The 22,327-nt window shown below is 41.8% G+C and overlaps 2 protein-coding genes across 3 annotated transcripts; one reads left to right on the top strand and one right to left on the bottom strand.

The window, feature by feature from the left end:
- The first annotated feature begins 2,615 nt into the window (after window positions 1-2,615).
- Window positions 2,616-14,427, top strand: LOC137899996 (rho GTPase-activating protein 42-like). Of its 2 annotated transcripts, XM_068744034.1 has the most exons (25): window positions 2,616-2,769; window positions 4,001-4,096; window positions 4,177-4,238; window positions 5,750-5,821; window positions 6,916-7,017; window positions 7,116-7,226; window positions 7,810-7,914; window positions 8,301-8,430; window positions 8,524-8,624; window positions 8,927-9,036; window positions 9,243-9,321; window positions 9,476-9,515; window positions 9,625-9,687; window positions 9,767-9,841; window positions 9,960-10,044; window positions 10,121-10,179; window positions 10,253-10,358; window positions 10,481-10,640; window positions 10,712-10,862; window positions 11,415-11,842; window positions 11,876-12,092; window positions 12,180-12,339; window positions 12,487-12,558; window positions 12,647-12,726; window positions 13,313-14,427. In XM_068744034.1, the coding sequence occupies exons 1-25, from the start codon at window positions 2,616-2,618 to the stop codon at window positions 13,399-13,401; spliced, it is 2,907 nt and encodes a 968-aa protein (XP_068600135.1). In that variant the 3' UTR covers window positions 13,402-14,427. The 2 variants fall into 2 exon arrangements, with proteins under 2 accessions (XP_068600135.1, XP_068600134.1); XM_068744033.1 differs by having other exon boundaries at window positions 11,415-12,092.
- Window positions 14,428-14,587: 160 nt separating this feature from the next.
- Window positions 14,588-21,819, bottom strand: trpc6a (transient receptor potential cation channel, subfamily C, member 6a). The gene is made up of 14 exons (XM_068744111.1): window positions 21,683-21,819; window positions 20,767-21,089; window positions 20,047-20,179; window positions 19,566-19,866; window positions 19,158-19,343; window positions 18,318-18,482; window positions 17,995-18,232; window positions 17,681-17,908; window positions 16,924-17,188; window positions 16,323-16,518; window positions 15,483-15,683; window positions 15,248-15,307; window positions 14,998-15,073; window positions 14,588-14,900 (listed from the first exon to the last, which is right to left on the bottom strand). Exons 1-14 carry the CDS (start codon window positions 21,817-21,819, stop codon window positions 14,773-14,775), a joined length of 2,637 nt encoding a protein of 878 aa, XP_068600212.1. The 3' UTR covers window positions 14,588-14,772.
- Window positions 21,820-22,327: the final 508 nt, after the last annotated feature.

Raw genomic sequence — 22,327 nt, 5'->3', positions numbered from 1 at the left:
AATCCTTGGGAAACCAAAAATGTGTGAAAAATATATATTTTTAATAGTACTATCACTGAAAATTTAAAGTTCTCCTTTATGAGTGTACATACGATGCCATACATATATAGTGCATTTTAAAAAAAAAGTATTTTGCAGTCTTTTCCGATTAAGAAAATACTCTTTAGTAGTTGTTGACATTTCACAAAGTAACGTCTTTAAACATCTACTAAAATCCTCAGCCATTTTTATTCTTTCTTCCTTTTCTTTTCTTTTATTTGTATTTATTTATTTTGGGGGGGGGGTTATCTCTTCTTTATATCGGGCTCATTCAAAATGCAGCAAGAAATACTGTGAATGATGTTTGCCATCTGTGATCTGTGATGAAACAATAATCCTTTACTTCTATTTAGTTCTGTTGAGAATTTAGACATAGTGAGTACTTTTCTCATCTAAATCAAATATTGTATACCCAAATAACAAGATCTCACAAAAACAGATTTATTTTGCCCATTAATAAAGATGTGGATGAGTTACAGAATTATACCTGCCACTGTCGGTGGTTCCCCCTTGTAGGCTCGACATGGCTGAAATAATTCATGCTGGCGATTGAGACGTCGATGGTTAACATTTTTTATGAACATTTTGTCTGTCGGTTTATTAGCATCACCAGTAGCTCTGAATCTTTGGTGTCTGGAACAACAAAAATAATAATAAAAAAAAAAAGTCCACAGGTTTTTAGTAGCAGTTCAACATTGAAGAAACGATTTTTGCAAGCCTCAAATATCCTGATTTGAATACTATTCAAATAACAACCCAGAAGAAACCGGTTTACTTTATTGCTTACCTTGTTTATAGAAATCTAAATCTTGTGGTTTCAGCTCTGCAGTGATTCATTAAACTGGCTGCATTTCCTTGTGGTGTGTGAAAGTGTTCTATAAAGTGTGGCTGTACACAAACCTACTTAACTCTTGTTTACTGCAGTAGTCAAGGTGTCTATTCTTCTCCGGTCAGTGACATCATGCAATAAACCATCTACGCTACCAACAGAACACTGAGACATTGACTTGTGGAGAGACAGGCATGACGGTCCAAGCAAAAAGTTTTAATTAATTATAATAAAGTATGTCTAAAATGCATTGTCTTGTATCGGTGTGTCAAGAGCAGAGTACAGTAGCATGTGTAATGATGATGATGATAACATGCATTTAATTGGAGCTGTTGGTTCACTCCCTTCCCGCTGTCAAAAAAAAAAAAAAAATCAGAACAGGTTGTCTTTTCAGCCGTTGCCCTGGAGCATTTGGCGACTGCTCAGCAATGTAATGTCCCTCCCAGTCTTAAGCTGGCAAAAATGCAAACTGTATTTCACACGATTAGAAGGCTGGTTTTGTCTTGTAACTTCTCAGTTGGGAAGCCTTTGATTTTACTTGCATGTTTATAATCTTTTGCTGTCTGTATCACCTATTTCATGCATGTTTGGGTATTCTGCGCTAACAGTAGGTTGCATGTCTCTTTAATTATTAACATAGCCTAAGTATGTATCTGACAAAATTTTAGCCTTATTTCTTTCAGTGTTGTGTTTGTATATTTTCAACATTGTATGTGATAATTCTGACCTAATATAAAAGCTCCTTTAATATAATTTTAAGAAATAATGTGTACCTTAAAACCTATAGTTCAGACATGGCACAGTGGTAAAGTGGATGGCACTGATTGCTGTCTCACAGTAAGAAAGTTCTGTAAACTGAAAATATTATGTATTCATCTTTTTTTATGAGCATAAAGATTAATACACAGGATAAAAGGAAAACAATAAAGATTACTTTACAACTTTACATTTGATAACTTGTTGTTTTTTTTGTGACAGAATTGGGAATTCAATACAAAAAAAAATCACAATTATTATTATTATTATAAACCTTTGGCTTATCGAAAAGCAATCTGTATTTTTTTCCTAATTAATTTGAAATGATTTTATTAATTTCAATCATTTCAAAGAAAGAGAACAGCAATAGTGTGAGCACTATGCATTCCTACGGTGACACAATTTAATTTCAAACTCTTTCGTTGCCTAAAGTTTATAGAAATTAGTGTTTTCAAATTAAAGTACAGCATTAAAACTCGCTCTTTTTAGATAGCTTAGCTTCGATTCCAACAGGAGTCTCTTCGTTCCCATAGTAACAAGGCAGCCTTCATTCATAGCCGTGTGTTGACGGAATTAGCAGCTAATGATTAGCCGATAGCTTTGATAGGCCGAATTGAGAGCTGCTGCTTTTTTCCTGCGACTTCCCTTGCTTTGTTTCTTTGTTTGTTTTTAACCAACTAAAAAAAAAAAGACGCCAATAAATCAAGGCGACGTCCTTTTTGAATAAACAGGCGAGAGAAGCGGCACAGACTAGCCCGTCGTGTGAAGCAGAGCTTAAAGTGTCTAGCTAGCAGAAACCGCTCCGTTGTAGTGTCCGGAAGTTCTGGGGGGGGGGAAAGAAGCGAGAAAGGCATGAAACAAGGGAGCTTGGGAGACAGTCCCGAGCAAGTTTCTACGAACGCACTGCTTCCCTCTCTCAAATCTCACCGAGGAACGGCGGCGCGTCGTGCTTTAATTATCACCATAGTCCGGGGACTTTATTAATTTATCGATGGGTCTGCCGACGCTGGAGTTTAGTGACTCTTTCCTTGACAGTCCGGATTTCAGAGAGAGACTACAATGCCATGAGATCGAGCTGGAGCGCACCAACAGCTTCATCAAAGAGCTCATCAAAGATGGAAACATGCTCGTGTCTGCTCTTAAAAGTAAGTAAACGCTCGATAGTAACTTGTTTTTTTTGGGGTATAAACGCGTGATTGAGGACGGAGAATCCACCAGTTGCACGGTCTGCTAGCCCGATAACGCAGAACAGCCCAAGGCCATAATGTGTACCAGACCCGGTGTTCATAGCTTATAAAGGTTATGTTGCGTTGTGTTACACTGTTATAGCCCCTTTTTCCAAATCCTCACCCACTTCTGATTGATTTTCATTTGTGCGTTTCCCATTCTAAAGTGTGTCAGGTCTACGAAACACAACTGGAACACTTAGGCAGCCCTAATAAAGACAGAATCTGAGTTGTACATAGTTTTATTTAATAAGGCTCAAAGGTTATCTCATACTCAAATCACCAGTATATGGTATTTGCCCCCTGAACTTTCCGGCAGCCACAGCTTCAGGTATGAACGTCAATCTCTGTCACAAATCTTCTTTTCAGGTCCTCTCACAGCATCTCAATGTGGTTCTCGGTCCAGACTTTACACAGGCCACTCTAAAAACGACGTTTTATTCTTTTTGAACCATTTAGACGGACTCTTAAGGTTTGAGACGTCGTCTTACTGCATGACCGACTCAGTTTGGCTTCAGTTTAGAGGCACGAGACTGAGCAGAATTCAAGTTTCACTTCAATTTCAGCAAGTTGTCTTTGCCCCGAATCAGCAAAAAACGTCCACATAATATTTCACCGCTGCCTCCATGCTTGTTCTTTTTGCTTGCTTCACCAGGCCATAGACTATTCACCTAAAAACCTTTGATTGACGAGTTAAAGGACAGACATCAGGTTTGAATGTATCCAGTTGTCAATGCATTTTCAAATTGTTTGGATTTAGATTCTACGGGGGGGGGGGGGGGGGGGGGGCAGATACTTTCTCCCCAATTAAATAAACCTATTTAAAAATAGCACTTTGTGTTGGCTCAGGTTTACTTTGTTTCACGCACATACTTTCCTGGCAGCGCTGTGCAGTTTAGCGGATGCTCAAAGCGTTAGCGCTAATGAAACTCAGGCTAAAGCGCAGACACACCTATGCCTTGCGGGCGACCAGGCTTCCTCGGCTCACCTGTTGGTTCGAGTCAATCCCTGCGGCATTGCCGTTCACATAAACTGAACTGCTGTCTGTAGACGCCTAGAGAGCTGCCACAGAATACTGTTACGACAATATAACTATGATATTATAACATGTGTTACTGTTAACCCCCCCCCCCCTCTCCCTCTCTCTCAGGCCTTTCTCTTGCCGTGCAGCGGTTCTCTCAGTCTTTACAGGAGTTCCAGTTTGAATGTATTGGAGATGCTGAGACTGACGATGAAATTAGTATTGGTGAGATGAAGAGTTCCCTGTCAATCTAGAAAAGTAGATTGTGCGTTAAATTAGACAGTAAAATGTGACTTATTTTACAGCTCAGTCCTTGAAGGAGTTTTCTCAGCTGTTGAGCACCATGGAGGAGGAGAGAAAGAGACTGGTGAGAAAATGTTTGTGTGTGTTTAAAACCTATTTATTTATTTTAAACCTATTTTGTAGATGTTTTTATCTATTTAAAAGGAAAAAAACGTTTTCTTTTTATTCTACTGTATCAATTTTCTTTCATTTTGCCTACGTCCTGTCCTTCACTGCTTAAAATAAGCAGATTAAGATTTATATACTTGATTATCTTTCTCTGATCAACAACGCTAATCACAATATTTCCTTATACCAAAAACGTATTCGAAACCAATGTTGCCAGCAACAGTTTCCACAGTGACGATGTCACGAGCCCGATTCACACATTTCCTGTGAAATCTTTGTGTCAGTCGCAGCGATTCAGTTCACTTGAAATCAGAAGCAAAACTTGGATTAACAAACCCTGAAGCAGAGGCCTTCATGTGGGAGGGACTGGAGTCTGGCTGCACACTGTAGACAAACCTCTGTGCACATGCAATGCATGGTACACTACTTAATAAATATCCCTGTGTGGGTGGGTGGGTGTGTGTGTGTGTGTGTGCGTGCGTGCGTGCGTGCGTGTGCATAGGCATGGTGTGGTTACAGAGAAAGCATGTGGAACCTATTCTGGCAATTCCCCTGTGAGACTGTGAGCAAAGCGCCGACTGCATGGGAAAGTCCATAAAAGGGTCCTGTGTGTGTGTGTGTGTGTGTGCGTGTGTGTGTGTGTGTGCATCTTAACTTTATCCTTTCCCACTGCTGATGGCTCTGATCCTTTAAAAATACCATCAATCAGAGTTAAAGTGCAATTCCAGCAAAAGGGAAATGCCTGTCTGTTCGACCTGAAGGGACTGTCGCTGTGCCTTTACCTTTCTGTCTGTTCATCCCATATATTGAGTGAGATTATGGTCTGGATGCAGAGCTGGGAAGCTGTTTAAAGTACAATTATTATAACATTAGACCAAAAAAAAGGTTTACACGTCAGCCCCACAGGATGATTTCTGACTTTCCTTACTACTTTCATGTGGAACCTTCATTTGATATTTATTTAATTTGTCTAATACTTAGGAAGGAATAATATTTATGTCACAGCTTTATGCTGTTCATTACAAAATCTTGCCCTGCTCTTATTTAAAAACTAAAATGGGGAATTTAGAAAATGATATTGTCTTAACAAAAGCACGTTAGCATTTAACTCAGTGTGCCACGCTGTCTAATTACAGTTTCAAAACTGTAGTTTTCAGTTAGTAAAATAAAACGTAAGACAGAATAAACCTCTGCTCGTTTGTGAAGTGAAGTAATTGTCTTAAATTATTGTTTTCATTTCAAATATTGGGTAATATGACTCTTTCATTTCAGGAGGAAATGCAAACATATTCTATAAATCGTGTTCTCGCTCAAAAGGGATTTGTTTTTACAAAACAAATTTAAGCCACACCCATCATCAAACAATGACTGAGCGTTTGCCTTCTTTTATTCTTTCATAGTTATATCATGGTCTTGGTATGCACCGTTTTGACACACTGATCTAACTTCTGGGTTTCTTCCTCTTAGATCCAGAACGCCGATGACGTGTTGATCTCACCGCTTGAGAGATTTCGTAAGGAGCAGATAGGAGCTGTTAAGGTATTCCTGCAGCCAAGTAGTTTCATTTATTTACTTTATACATGAAGAATCACAAAACATCATGCGCTCTCTGCTCAGGCTTTTAGTTTATTTTCATCCATTAGTTATCTCTCGTCGTCGGTGATGATCAGACGGATCATCCTGCCCAGTCAGGTCTTAATCAGTGCAGTGAGTGGCCAGAGAATCCAATTAGTAAGATAGATCATAGATCACGGTCCGGTGCTAGTAACAAGGTCGTGGGAACGGACGCTTAGCAGAGACCCGGAGGACGTCGCTGGCAGAGAGACGGTTGAACTCAGCGAGGCAGCGTAAACACAAAGTGTTTCTGGTGTCTGGTTTCAGCAGCTGTCTTACATTTGATCATTCGCCGTTGTCTCTCAGATTGAAGATGCAGCTCATGCAGCAGCTTTATTTTCTAATAAAAGAGATGCAATTGTTCACAGCTTGTTGAATTTGAACTCTACAGCCTGTAGAATGTAGCAGGAGTGTGTAATCGGTGCGTGCTCAATCACACGGTGATGAGATCGAGTAAGGAAGAGTTTTGAGCAGCAGCTGTTTTGGCAAATAGCTGTTTTGAGCAGCATTTTTCGAATTTGGATTATTAATGGTCCCATTGAACTTCCTCATAGCGCTCAAGATGTCTGAAAGGTCATAAACAGATGGTGTACTGTCCACAATCCATGGCAGATCTGCGGCATTTTGGTATTTTTAGCAGCTCAAGGAAGTCTGTTTAACATTAGTATTCCCATTCAAGTTTAGCATCTGAGAATGAGAATTAAAAACCTTAACAATTGCTGAATAGATAAATATATACAATATATATTAAAGGTACCAATGCTTTGTACCGGATTCCACTGTACTATGTGGACAATAGTGGACTTCAATACTTTCTGAACTTGAATAGTGCCTGAAAAGTCATAGTTATGTAGTAATAATACTGTGTAGTACTTCATTACGAGCTTGAGATACCTTTGAGTGAAAATGTGACTTTTTGAAATTTGACCAAATGTAAATTTAAAGGTTTTTCTTAGGAGGTATAAAACTTCTTACAGGTTGGCTCTCATTTATTGCTCACATTTATGTGTTTTCCTCAGGAGGAAAAAAAGCAGTTCTACAAGGAGACAGAGAGGTACTACTCTCTTCTGGAGAAACACCTTAGCCTGTCGTCCAAAAAGAAGGATTCACACCTGCATGAGGTAAACTATCAGATACATGAAAATGCACACTGTGTTCCTCCCACATTGGCCACATTGCATAAAGTACTGCATTCATGTTATGAATATTTTTGATGCAGGTTGATTCACAGATGAGTAAAGACAGACAGGTGTTTTATGACGCATCACTACAGTATGTCTTCAAGATCCAGGAGGTCCAGGAGAGGAAGAAGTTTGAATTTGTGGAGCCGGTGAGTTCACACTGATACATTATGATCATGTTTACAGTATTCAGCTGAGTATTTTAATGTCAGGATACTCATTTGTAACATGGAAGTTAAAATCAGTGTTGAGACTGCGAGGCTTCGATCCGTCACCGGTACGCCACGTTTCCATACAGGAAAACACAGCTGTTGAACTTGTTTTGTAAACAGTGACGTAAACATTTCGTCCTATTTGCTGCCAAACGACTTATTACAAGTTGCCTGAATGTCGATAGAAGTTGATCTGAGCCAGGTCCTGAAAATCACACATGTCTTTCTTGGGATAAAACTGTTTTAATGATAGATATCAGTCAAGCCCTCTTCCTGTTGCTTTAGCTGCACTTCCCGTATGGATATCTCTTCCGCCTGACAAGGAGGGAAACCCTTTGTTGTAAAGTAAACAAGAGCAACCAACCCAAACAGCACACAGAGTTCTGGGTTGTTGTTGTTGTTGTTTTTCTCTTTTAGAGGCTATTTTTTATTGATATGACAGAAAAATGATTTCTTTGTAATCCCGTTGTCAAGCATCCAGCTAATATTTTTCTTGCTGATTTCTCCCTGCGCTCTTCAGCTATTAGCCTTTCTACAGGGCTTGTTTACGTTTTACCACGAGGGCTACGAGCTGGCCAGCGAGTTCGAACCCTACAAGCAACAACTTCAGTTTAACTTGCAGAATGTAAGTGTATTTATTTACTGCATATCTGGAGCTGATGTAACTTGTAAGATGTTTGTTTCATCCGGGCTGCCTGCTTCTTAATCCAGTGATATAAAGTCAAGTTTGAATGCATGTGAAATGACCTGTTGTAGAATAGAGTGTCTGTCCTTAGCAGACTCCCTGCATGTTGAAACATATCAAGTGACCTACTTTTAGTCCGGTCCAGGCTCCAGCACAGACTCACTTTTTATTGCCTTAAGACTTCAGACTGTTTGTAAATGATGCAACTTGGGTCAGTAGTAAAAAACAACGGCCATGTAATGACTCAGATGGATTCAGACACCTTCCCTGGCTCTTATAAACAGCGTCCCTTCAATTCAGGTCCTTGTGTTTGTTTTTTCGATAAGGCACGGAATAATTTTGAAAGTACTCGTGCTGAGGTGGAAAGGCTGATGAAGAGGATCCGGTCTGCAGAGGAAGATTTCAAAGCCCCCAGTTGCTTCACGATGGAGGGATATCTCTACATACAGGAGAAACGTGAGATGCATCAAATCGTATTTTCTTGCTTTTGCTATAAAGAAAATGAGGTGACAGAATGTTGCTAAAGCTCTGCGTATGTCTGTGTTGCAGGTCCGCTGGGCAGCGTGTGGACCAGATACTACTGCACTTACCAAAAAAGCTCCAAGATGTTCACAATGAGCAGCACAGAATCCAGAGCAGCTAGCAAGCAGGTGAGCTGCTAGCAAACGAATGTTTGTTTAATGTATCTGCAGATTTACAGACGATCACAATGTGCTCCATCGCTGCTGAGGACCGTCCAGAACGCCATTTGTTTGTGTGCTAACATCAAAAGATACAATGAAAATAGGAGTCACATAGAATCTCGTGCAGGGGCTTTGCTTTGTTATTGAGTTGGTTGACAAAGTAAAATTGAAATCTTCCTTTCATTATGTCAAAATGCAGACATTTTGAGAGTCCTTACAAGAAGGCCACATATTAACTCACATTCCCAAATGCATCTATCCCTTCGTAGAACAGTGTGCTGAATGGTGCTGCGGAGATGTTCCGGCTGCGCTCTTGTGTCAGGAGGAAGAGGGATTCAATTGACAAACGCTTCTGCTTCGACATTGAGGTGGTGGAGAGGTGAGAGGGGAGCGACGGCTGTGAGGTGGTGTGTAGGTAAAACATGAATGAATATTTGTTGACTCTAAAGCAACTGGATGCCTTTTTAAGGTGTGAGGCTCGAAACTCCCCGTCCAGAATGATTGAAAAGCTACTCAAACAGAATAAAAGGAGGTGTCTCTCCCGATGGATTGTGCTGAACTAAAATGATCTCTCTCTCTCTGCAGACATGGTGTCATCACCCTGCAGGCGCTCTCTGAGGCCAACAGGCGGCTGTGGATGGAGGCGATGGACGGAAAAGAACCTGTATGAGTATATCCACCATTAAAAAAAAAATAAAGCAACAATAGCCAACCTGCAAATATTATCGTGAATTCAACATTATCGTGTGTATTATTATGGGACTTAAACCTTGTAAGTTTGAAATTTGGTTCTAAAGCATCAATTGTCTCTTTTTCAGATCTACACCCTGCCTTCTCTGCTCAGTAAAAAGGAGGAGAGTACGTATTTTATTTTGTAGTATTTTGTATTTATCAGCACCTATAATTATGTCTTTGCATTGCTTCACAAATGTAGTTATGTCATTATAACTGAGTGTCTCGTGTACAGCATTTCTGAACCAGGCCGGCCTCAGCTTTGTGAAGAGGTGTATCGAGCTGGTTGAAACGAGAGGTATTACTCTTCCTCCTGTTCATTAGAGAGACATAACTGTAACTGATGTTAGTTAAAGCATGTCTCCGTGTGTTCCCAGGTCTTAATAACCCGGGACTGTACAGGACAGGAGGCGTCAACTCCAAAGTGCAACGGTTAATGACTAGTGTCTTCTGTAAGGAAATTACATCCTTCTTGTGTTTGCTGTTATGTTTCTACACAGGGAAGATTATTCTAGTGTATTTATAAATCCATCCTTGCGGGTAAAACATTTATTATCTCCTTTCCTGAAGCATCCACAGCTCCCGTTAACATGCAGCTGGATGGAGACTGCTGGGATACGAAGACTATTACCAGTGGGCTAAAAAATTATTTCAGGTAATCTATAGTATTTAGCATATTTTAAATGTCACTCAGGAGTCATGAATCTGTGATTTGTTTCATGCGCTTGCAGGTGCCTAGCAGAGCCGTTGCTCACCTACAGACTGCATAAAGAGTTTCTCAAGGCAGCAAGTAAGATCCATCAAAGAAAGGACAGAAGCACAGAATCTCACCTTCTCAGTACTAATACCTGTGTACTCCACAGAGTACGACGATCAGAAGTACAGAGTGAGAGCCATTCACGCTCTTGTTCACAAACTGCCAGAGAAAAACAGAGCGCTGTTGGATCTCTTAACGAACCACCTTCACAAGTTTGTACACATGAACCCATCGGCCGTTTACTTTACCTTCTTATGTACCGTAAGAATTTCAGCACAGCTTAGTGCGTCGGTATGTTATTTACCTTGAAATGTGCGTTTTTGGGGCCCTGCAGGGTGTCTTCTCACAGTGATCAGAACCTGATGACTGTGTCCAACCTTGGCATGATCTTTGGGCCCACGCTGATGCGGTCTCAGGAGGAGACAGTGGCTGCCATGATGAACATCAAGTTTCAGAACATTGTGGTGGAGATTATCATTGAAAATCACCCCAAGGTAAGCTCACATACACACACGTATATAAACGTAAGTACTCCTAGCAGACGTGCCTTGCGTGTTCCTGCCAGATATTCGGTGAGGCCCCAGACTTGTCGGTGCCGTTGCCACCGGCTCAGTCGTCTCGGGCGGCTCCTCGGAGGAGCAAGGCCATCTGTCTGTCGTCTGGAAAGAGGAAGCCTCGTCTCTACCCTCCTGCTCTCTGCTTAGCAGACAACGACAGTGAGTCGCTCTGTAACTCACCTCGACTTTATGTTCTGTGATTAATATTATTTTACGACATTTACATGAAAGCTTCACCTGCGAGTTGCATTTGTTTTTTTAGATGAACTTTGACTATGTGCTAGCATGGAGCAGGATGTGTTTTGACTATAGCTGCAATCTTATTGCTAAAAAACGAATCACAGTAAGACTCATAAGTGCACACTTTGGGAAAAGCTTAACTGTATCATAAAGTGAGTTCACGGGCTTTCCCTCAAAACGCTCAGCAGTCGCTGAAACGCTCCGCTTGATGCTGCCACCTTCTTCCTGTTGTAACGATACTGAGTGAGTGTTAAAATGTGTCGTTCAGCTTGGATCATATGAACAGTCATGTTACAATTGTTAGGAATAACACGTCATCTGTTATGAGCATTTATTTCTCACCTTGGAGAGAAAACTATTCCCATCTTGAAAGAGTTGGGAAGCGTGACCTTGAAGGGGAAGTATTGTGTAATCTGCTGCAGGCACCTGATTGGTTTATACTATGCTACCTGCTTCCATCTCTCCCTTCAGGTGACACGTTCAGCAGCAGCCCCAGCACGACTCCGATGGGCAGCCAGGAGTCTCTGTCCTCGCACTCCTCTGAAAAGAACGGCTTGTCTCAGACTTCTCCTCCGTCCTCTCCCATCGCCGAGTCCAGTTTGTCCTCCACAGCGCCGCTCTCTCCTTCTGCGGCTTCTTCTATCTCTCCATCCCACAACTCCTCAAATGGGAGTGATCAGGATCAGCCTACAGGCACAGCCGCTTCCCCAAACCTCACGGCTTCCTCTTCCTGGACATCATCCCAGCAGGCCGCCGCCTCTGTGTCCTCCTCCACCTCCACTCTCTCTGCAGAGAGGACTCTCCCCGGCAAAGGAAACTCAGCTGCCTCTCTGCTGTCCCTAAAGGAGTTAAGATCTCCCTCTGTAACCTCCTTGTCCAGGTCCGGCCGACGCTCCTCAGTGGAGAGCGCCTCCACTCTCAAGGAGGGTCAGCCGATTCAGAGGGTGTCGTCCGTCTCCTCTCTGAGGAGCGCTCCTTCAGAGGAGCATAAAGATGTCGCAGAATCCAGAGAGGTCGATTCTAACTCTCCTTCTCAACAAAAACGAAAGACTATCAGGATTGGCTCCTCCTCCTCTTCTTCCTCCTCCTCATTATTCCCCTACCGGCTCTCTGCTTCTTCCTCTCTCACATCCCTGCATATTTCTGAAGGTGAGCAAATGGTTTAGGAAAGGTTGTGATGACATTGTGAAAAATGTCTCCCTTGTTTGGGTCTGACTTCATTTTGTTCCCAACCAGATTACAAAAGCTGTCACGGATCCGTCCATAGCCTCATGTCGCTGGACCCGCAAGTGGAAACACATGCCCGTAAAACGCACAACCGCAGTGGTTCCGATGTGACAATCAAACCCTCTGCAGCCGCAATATCCAGCAACGGTTATCAGAAGCCAGGATCAGTGTGAGTGTGTGATTTTAGCTTCTAAGCCTGATAGCGCTTTACCTTCTCCTGAATGCTGAGAGCTGAAAGCCACCAGATCATTTCTGCTGAAACGTTATACGCCACACTGACCTTGTCTCTCTTCTCATTCGTGTTTTGGTCTTGCAGATTTTCAGCCAGACTACGGCAGCGTGAGAGCTCTGTTTTCTCCTCTGCATTAGACATATGTTCTCCTGGAAAGTGAGTTGATTTTGAGGTTCACTGTTACGCAATCTTTCTAAACAACAGCCCCTTTGCCGTTAATGATTTGGGTTTTTTTTCCTCTTAGGGAAGCTAAAGCCCTGTACGCCTGTGAGGCAGAGCACAGCCATGAGCTCAGTTTTCCACAGGGGGCGCTGTTATCAAACGGTAAGAGCACATTCATTTGCTGTGGGACCTTTGGCCGCATTTACACCTGACATAGGCGGGACAGTGGGTAGCGCTGTTGCCTCACAGCAAGAAGGTCACAGGTTGCATGTTATCCCCGTGTCTGCGTGGGTTCTCTCCGGGTTGTCTGGCTTCCTCCCACCGACAAAAACATGCAAATTAGGTGAATTGGTTACACTGAATTGCCCGTAAGTGTGAGTGTGAATGCATTTTCATATGCACATAGCTGGGTATAAATATATATACTGCCATATTGTAAAACTGTGTGTGTGTATTCATCATATGATCATTCTTCATGTAAAGCATATTTTTGTCTGTGTAGTGCCTCTTCAAATACGCTGTTGACTTACATCAGGACTGCACGTCAATTATTACCTTTAATCATTCCTTTTCAGTAACTTTGTGTACATTTTTATTTCTTTCGTTTCACACAAAATGATTGTGTGTAGAGTTTGCAGTAAATCTGTGCTATCCTAACGTGATGAGGAAGAAATTCCGTGTCTGTGAAGCCGATTTCAAGTACGCATGTCAAGGGCCCCGTGTTGACCTGCTGACTTTATTTGTGCAGTGTACCCATCTGTGGAACCAGGTTGGCTTCAGGCGACGTACAAGGGCAGAACAGGCCTCATACCTGAAAACTACATCATATACATGTGACAGATCTGATGATGTCATCTCCACAGCACTGAAAACACAAAGATCTAACTTTGATTTTAGGCATCTGCAGTAGAGTAATGCAGTAATACTCTGTGCTGCTGATTAATAATACTATATTTACTATGTAACTGTGACTGTTATTACTAAACTACTGGGGCTGGGTATGGATGATTATGTACTGTATGTATATCTGTCTACTGTATGCAAACCATATTATTAACCAGCTGATATTACAGTAAATGTCTGTACCGTAGGTTCTCAGTCATCCCCCCCTTAGTTAATCAGGGGTCAGGTTTCGTGACTGCCGGGGAGAATTAGCATTCATAAAGGAAATGCTAATTCTCCTATGGGGTCTGATTGCCTTGATGGTTTCGGTCCCTTCTTTGTTTCTTTGTTTTCTGCCCCACTGAGGAAGCCTCTTGGATGAGAAGTGAAACGTCTTCAATCTAACTTGAACAAGTCCAGTTGAGTCTTCTTTTTTGCTCTTCATGATTACAGCAGACGTTAGCCTTTTCCTCGGTTTTCACTTCATTTATGCGCTCAGCTCCTCTTTTATGTTTGTGTTCATTGGTACTGGTTAATTTATGTGTTTTTTTAAAGTATCATATTGTTAACATTCTTTCCAGTGATACTTGGAACAGTATGAACTCAAGGACTGAGGTTGAAACCTGCCAACATGTTTTCTTTCTATTGTCATGCTTTTCAGGTAAATTATTTCCTTACAAACTGCAGACAAGATGAATCCTCGTGTAAAAACATGCAGATTCATTGTGCTTAGTATTTAGACTTTTTCATCATGTATTTTTAGCACTTTGCTTTGATTAGCAATATCCATTAGACCTCACGTCACCATGCTAAGCAGTCTAGTTTATTCAATGACGCTTCGTATTCCAACTGCAAGTGCTGTTTATTAGCATTGTTAAAGTAAGGTGCACATTCCTGTACTCGTATGACTAAATGTTATAACATGTGAATCCATGTTTATAAATGTTTTTTTGTCCAAATTAAACTAATAATGATGCATATTGAAAAGCGTAAATATTTTTTGGAGTTTTAGAACGAGCCAAGACAAAGGTCGAGCTTTGGGCAATGACTTAAAGAACAAAATAAGTCATAAATGGCTGAAATGAGCTTCCCCTACCGGAGAACCGGAGAAGTGGAAGAAAATTAATGAACATTCTTTGGATTCTTTATTAATATTTCACATTAATTCAACACTGTAAAACATAAATATAAATGACATGTAATCACATAATAGGAAAATTACATTCCCTTACACTGGTGCTTTTTACTAAAGTATATCTTCATTCAGCCACTTCATATTCTGAGCTGTACACTTTTATCTGCAGGTTGGGGTGATTAGCAGTGTTACTATGACGACGTACTGATCTGTCCCAGCCTCCTTAGCAGTCCATCCAGCGTCTCCTTGTTCTGCGCTTTCTCCTCTAGCAGCTCGTATCTCAGACTCGATATGTCCTGCTTGATCTCCTTCAGCTCACCTGAACAAATGCACAATCCCAAACAGAAAATTAGTGTCTCCTGGAAAAAATGTTTATAGCATTTCTAAACGTTTGGTGTCGTTCTATTGATTGTTACCTTCAGTGATCTCGTCACTCTCTTTGTCTGCTTGGGCTTTGATGATGTAGCGCTTTATGAGTCGCTTCATGATCTTCTGCAACCAACAGTACTCATTACTACGATAAGTAAAGATCAGTTGTAATAGAATAGTCCCACTGGACACTTCTCATTTGTCATGTGTATGAAAATAAATTCTATAAAGGCTGTTATTTAAATTTGAAACAATACATGCATCAAAAAACAGGTACAGAAATATGCGAATGCATACCTGATATCTGGTTTGGCTTTTAGAAACACCAAATAAAGCAGAATTTTTGTCTTCTCCAAGCTGAAAGATTAATATAGAAATGTGTTCTTTATTGTGTTGCAGCAGTAAAACCACTGGGAGGTGCTCAGAAGCCACTGAGTATAGTGGTTTAATGATCAGTTCAGTCTGAGAACATACAAATACAGTGTCTACACATGCATGTATAATATAAATGTAAATCCATATCGCCTCACACCTGATGGAGCTGTGTCCCAGTCGCCCTCTCACTGTGTCTTATCACATACTGCAGGACCAGGGCCTTGATGCCTGTAGCCAATCCCAGCATAGATTTTGGACTGGGGACCAGGTTAAAGGGCACTGGGAGAGTCCGTCCCTCCTCAAAATAGGAGAACCACAGTCTGGCCCGAGCAAACTTCCACTCAACATCAGCATCATCCTAAAGAAAGGAGGGAAGCAACTAAAAAGGGAGCTGAACTTTTAGCAACTTTTAAGTTAATCTAATTATCCTTTAATTATTGCATACTATAGATTTGAAAAAGGTATTTAAAAAAACAACAACATAATCTTGGTAGTGGCTGCTCCAGACAGTGATAGCAGCATATTTTTAGCTTATTTTGTTAGCAGAGGCTTTAAAAAAGAAATTCCACACCAACCAAAAATGTTCACATCTAATCTAATACTAAACATTTACAAAGCAAAGGAAATCCAAAGATTATTAAAAGTACGTCGCCTATAAGACTTTCCTAAAAAAAAAAAAAAGAAACACATTTGTTTGTAGATAAAATAGAGATCATTCTATAAATAATTTACAGCCGGCCTACTTGCTAAACTCCCTAAATGACTATAGGTCAATCCTAGTTTTAAATCTAGCTTTTGAACTAGTCTCATTTTAAAACCCACATTCACAGAGTATTTTTACATTTCTCCTCTACTGTCAAAATATAAATATATAAAATATTTCAGCTGCAGAGAGGATCTGCTCAATGTCACAGTGTATGCTTTTATAAGCCGCTGCACATATTTTGTGTGTGTGTGTGTATCTGAAGACATAACGATTCACTATTTGATGACAAACCTCAATCTCTTGGAAGGAACTGTTAATCATGGCAATGAGCATGTTGAGCAGGACGATCACCATGGTGACGTTGTAAACCCCATACAGCACGTAACCAATGTTCTCTATAAATTTGTGTCCGTTGTTTATCACGACAGACCTGACCTCGGACAGTCCAAAGATAGCCCAGAATAACGTCTTGAAGCTTTCCTCCAGGCTGCATGGAGGCACACAGACGGTGGGGGGGGAGGGGGGGGGAGATTAAAGTTATTTTTGGGTTCAAACAAACCATTAATCATCAGAACAGAGACAATAAAGATGCTCTGAGGGAGAAAGAACAGATGAAAAACAAAAGCATACAGCGTTCAGTGCTTATTGCTGCTGACCATCTTCAGAACGTATCAAAGGTCGAATTTTTACACTGATGTGCAAGTTTGGATGTTCAAGAATCTTAAGTTCTTATTAGTCCAAATTAAACTGTTTTACAGATAAAAAAAAAAAACATGTAGGTTTATGGAAACTTTAGAAATCACAAGAATGTGAATATTTCAATGGCTTGAAAAATCAGTTTACAGTGATCTTTAACGCACAGCTGTGTGTGTGTGTGCGTGCGTTGACTCACGTGGTGAAGGCGTCGTTCTGCTTCGCCCCCAGGTAGTAGGAGTACAAATTGAACATGCCAATCATGAATGCCAGAAAGACCAAAATGAAGATGACCATGAACTTGAAGATGTCCTTCACGGTCCTGCCTAAAGAGATCTGCAGAGGACCGAAGCTCTCATTGGCTGGGAGGATGTAAGCAATCCGAGAGAAGCTCAGCACCACCGCGATGGCATACAGGCCCTCCGACACCAGCTGGGGGTCCGACGGCAGCCAGTAGATACGCGCTGCAAAGAAACAGCTCACTAAATGTCATCTTTTACAGAGAGCATCCTTTTTTTCACAAACTGTGAAAAACTGAACTGTTATTTTATTAGTTTTGCTTCATTAAGACACCAGTCATCTTTTCACACGGAACACACTGTTAAAAAAAAAGAAAAGCCACTGGATCACATCTCATTATGATTTCAGGCAAGGAGAAAAGGCAAAAACACATTTTTCTAAAGGGATATTTCTCTGCTCTTGGGTACGGTTTTACCTTTTCTATCTTCCAGTCATCATCAGATTGTCATAAAAGTCATAATATAGTACAATACACTATTATGATGATATTTTCTAATTTTACCCAGTTTAAAATTACCCAGTTTTAGCCTGTTGTTATTAAATTTCTCAGCAAAATATTATAATTACGGTATAGTTGTTGTTTGAAAATGAATTAAACGATTGTATTTGAAGTCTGGTTGCCTGTTTGTCAGTGCGTGTGTTGCAGAAATGCTCACCCAATGTAAAGTAGTGTATGTCGGGAGGCAGCGTGACATTAACGAGTGTTGCGTAGGTCGAGTGCACGTAGGACTGGGCTAAGTGAGCGTGTCTCAGAGTGGAGAAGCGGCAGCTGAAGGAAGCCAGGAATATCGCCAGCATCCCAAAGTCCAGGAAGTTCCACGGTTCAAGCAGGTACTCCCCCGGGCCCTGACTCCAGATCTCCTTTACTTCGGCCCAAATCATCCCTACAGCAAATCGCATGGTGATATACACAAGATGGACGTGTGGTTAATGAGGACACAGTCCCATGTCTTGATCATCTCATACCCACCTATGACCCACGAAATAATGAGGATCTCCATCCACGTAAAGGGCGTCGTGGTCGTCCGGTAAAGCAGACGAGGGTCGAGTTGAGGTCCCTCTGGGAGATGATGGTGGGTCATGTTCGCCAATATTGAGGCACCTGCAAAACGGTCGGCAGCATTCAATATCAGCAGACCCAGAAAAATTGTGAAGGATGAAGCGTGGGCCACAAACTTCATGAAGGGGCTCCGCATCACTCTTCCCACCTGGATGAGACGATAGGAGGTGAGAAAAGCATCCTGCAGAGAACTAAACGGCTGGTGATATGTGCAAGCGTCACCCGTGACGTACTCTGCTGCACGGAGCGACCCAGTAAGCCAGAGAGAGTCCAGGCAGACCTATCGCCACCGCCAGCACCACCAGCAGCTTGATGGCAGTGGTTTGTTGTCTCAGCCCAGGGAGATTCTCATACCAGATACTCAGCAGCTGCTGCTGGCAGTTAGGATGAGCCACAAACTGAAGGCAACAGACATGGCACAGGTTACAGGGATGTGAGTGAGAACAGCGGTTTGAAGCCAAGGCATTGATAAGGCCTTTGCTGCGTGAGCAAGCAGTAAAAGGTCCGCTGTCCAAATACAGGCATGGCCTCAAAAAAAGGTTTGAATGATACGCAAAGACAAAAAAGCAACACATTTCAAAGTTGTGCAACGTTTAAACCTGAAAGCCTGACTGGGATATTCCGCATGATGAGATTGTAACAGCTACAGGCGTCTCATCCTGCTGCCGCCTTCTTCCAATCTTATTTATTTTGAGGTTTCCTTTTTATTTAAATAGCTATAAGAATACACACGTAATTCATTCACAAACGGTCCTGATATGAGTTTTCAGTTAATCTATTACTTGTTGCAGGAGACATTTTAGAATTCAAGCCAAAAGCTCTGAGTTCAGTCTGACGCTGAAGCTTCTATCGAACATCCTGAATATAAGAACTTCTCATTTATATTTTAGGGTAGTTTGTGTTGGTTTTCACATTTTGGCCCATTAATTTACAAGTTTCTTATTATATCTGTGTCTCGCCATAAGAACCAAAAAGATGAATTGCTATTTTTATTGCACATTTTTTCCTTTCCAATGTGAAACCGTTTTCACGCAGTTTGTTTTAGGCCTCAGGATGAAGTTTGGTTGCCTGACCTTTTTGAGCTCGTACTTGATGGCTAACTTCAGCCGTGTGAGGGACGGTCGACCCGGTAGATCGTAGAGCTCGCCAGAGTCCGTTTCTCCACTCAGTATGGCCTCCACCTCCTCGGTGCTGCGACACAGATCCAGAAGGCCCACCACATAGTCCTTGCACTGGCTCGACAGGCAGCAGTAATCATGCTACGAATGCAATAAGACAAAACATGACACGTCGCATGGGCGAAGGAAAGAACCCAACCCGATTCAAGGATCAGGTGCATAAATCATTTTCCTGTTGTTTTTCTGGAGGAGATTTTCTAAATACAAATAAACTGCAGGAAGGAGGAAGGTTGGATTCAGATGGTTTCTTTAGCTTCTGTGTTTCTGCCGTTGATTATGTAAGATGTTTAATAAAGTTTGCACCTTAAATTCTTTCTCAATATCAGCCAACAGGGCCAGTTCATTGCTGAGCTCCAGGGCTGCCAGCACCGGGTCCTCGTTGGACAGGGAGAGGTAAGCTGGACTCGCCAGTCCTCTGTAGGCGTTGATCCTGGATCTGGAGTGACTGAAGGAGTCAAACTTCTGCTGGTAGTTACAGGAGTCACAGCCGCAGAAGTAATCGTGAGGGGGATCGATTCGAGCCCCTTTACTCAGCAGAGTGTGAACTACCTCGTACTCCTGGCAATGTGCCGCGAGGATCAGTGGCGTGACATCGTGAGAGAACCTGTGGAGAAATCAGAAAGACCACATAGCAACAAACAGTCATCAATAGAACAGAAAATGTTGTTTACATTCCATACATGTCTTCTTTCAGGAGCCTGGATGCTGTTGTAGTGACAGATGTTTAGATGTGTGTGCTCTTTGTGTGTTTTCTAACACATTAACTCCTTTTATCATGTCTCACCTTGTCCCATCCTCATCATAAGCGTAGAAGTCATCCAGCAGGTCCGCTTGAGCGGGGCTTGCTGTCAGACGACGGGCATCTCTGAATGCTGGGTGAGACAACAGGGCCTCTGTGATGCGAATATAACCCTTACCTTCAGCACGCACGCACGCACACACACACACACAAAGTAAAGCTGTTAGTCTCATCTGGGTCCTCAAATGGGACATAAATCCCCTGAGAAAGTTTATGCATGTTGTGCTTTTTAACGTTAGCTAGTTCACAAGTCATATTTTGCAGGTTACATGGACTTCATTACACTATTGTTAATAAAACAAGGACTCAAAGCTCTCTTATTCACATATGATCTAATTTACAGGCACGCTCCAGCTTGTATGTAGATTTCTTTTTGTCTTCTTAATATTCTTATATTATTTCGGTCTCTCTCTCGATGCACTGAATTCATATTAATTAATTCATCTTCCGAACCGCTTTGTCTGTTTCCAGGTCGCGGGTCGTGCTGAAGCCTATCCCAGCAGTCAGCGGCCGAAAGGTGGGGTACACCCTGGACAAGTCGCCAGTTCATGGCAGAACTGGATTGATGTGTTATGTGCAAAAGTATTTGAAAGTATTTGTTTGTAATTTGACCTCGGGACAGCAATGTTTTTTATTCTGACATCTAAATGGAGCTTTTTGGCCCAAGCAAGATTTGAAACACTTTCACAAACGCAAACATCTTACTGATTGCTAACAGCAGTGCGTCGCCAACTCTGGAAATGTCCAACCTTCCCAACAGCAGCTCTGTCACTTCCAGATGTTCGTTGGCTACGGCCAGCTGCAGTGCGTTCTGGCCCATGTAGTCCACAGCGTTGACGTTTAAGTTGGGCACATATAGCAGCATGCGCCTCACCTCTGGTATGTTACCATACTCAGCCGCCTCCAGGAAACGCTGCTCGACCTCCGACAGGCTAACTGATGGAGCAGAGAACATGTAGGCAGGGCCGCGGAGAGCCTGGCGTCTTTTAACGGCACAGAGACGAGCCAAGAGCTGTCTCTCAGAGCTGCTGCAGATGCCAGAGGGACAGGAGACACGGTATATAATGTCCACAAGTGCAATTTTACATTCAACACCATCTATTACATAGTTTGGCTTCTCTTAGAAACATCACAGGTGATCGATCGGCTGCCACCGTTAAAATGACATCCGTATTTCCCAGTTTACTTTTGGAAATTTTGCTTTCACTGTTTTTGGATAGAAATCTAAAAATGGACATGACTAGAGATGAAATGTCAGTTTGTCCACGCTCTCAAGATTTATCCCATTTATCTATTGATCCAGGTTAATACAATTTTGTTAGTAAAGTATATTGATGTAAAGTTCTTTAACCAGTTAAATCAAAATGAGATTTTACGTTTTTAAAGTTGTCAGAGATCATCGGATCATTCAGATAAAAGCTGTCATCTCAGTGATCATGCTGTTTATTTCATGTTCCGTAGACCGTGTATTAATGTCTTACTTTCATTTCAGTTCCTTGTCTTTATTAATAATGGAACATAATAATAAAAAAAAATTGAGAAAGTGTTTAATTTGTAGTTTTCCATTACAATGCTGATAATGAAATTGATATTTGCGGATCGAAATGAAGGACTTCCTTACCCGAGGCATCGTCCAGTGCAACAATTCTCCTCTCCAAAGTCGTCAAACATCAGTAGGTTGTCACGGCTACAACCCCCAGGGGCGTTGGTGAAACCCACATGTTGGCTGTTATCAACCGCTGGACGTCTGTGGTGCATCCTGGAGGTGCTCTACGATAGAGGGTCTGCTCCGGGTTCATATGAAGGAATAGTCAAGTGTCTGAGGCATGACTCTCGCCCCCCCCCCCCCTCTCTCTGTTTCGCTCTCCCTCCTTCTCCATGTGCTTGAGAAAGAATGCATTCTGGGTCCTATTGAACTTTACAGATGTGGAGGGCAGCTCAGTGTTGAGACTGAACACAGGGAGGGTCACTGGTGAAATACGGTTATTTGTTTCTAGGTTGTTTTCATTTGAATCTATCAAATTCCCTGCATCAGTTCTAAGGAGGAAGGGACATAAGATTAAGGTGATAAACGAATGCAGAACGTTGTACGTTGTTAAAATATTTGCTTTCCAAAGCTATTTTAAAACCCCAGTGTTTAGAGTATGTGAATTTCATCTCTCTCTGTGTGTGTGTGTGTGTGTGTGTGTGTGTGTGTGTGTGTACACAGATGTAATTGATGGCTGATGAACAGCAGATGAGATTCCTCAGGGATTAAATTCCCAGC

The sequence above is a fragment of the Brachionichthys hirsutus genome, chromosome 10 (assembly GCF_040956055.1).
Source record: "Brachionichthys hirsutus isolate HB-005 chromosome 10, CSIRO-AGI_Bhir_v1, whole genome shotgun sequence".
Taxonomy (NCBI): domain Eukaryota; kingdom Metazoa; phylum Chordata; class Actinopteri; order Lophiiformes; family Brachionichthyidae; genus Brachionichthys; species Brachionichthys hirsutus.
This window is presented reverse-complemented; position numbering and strand designations above follow the sequence as displayed.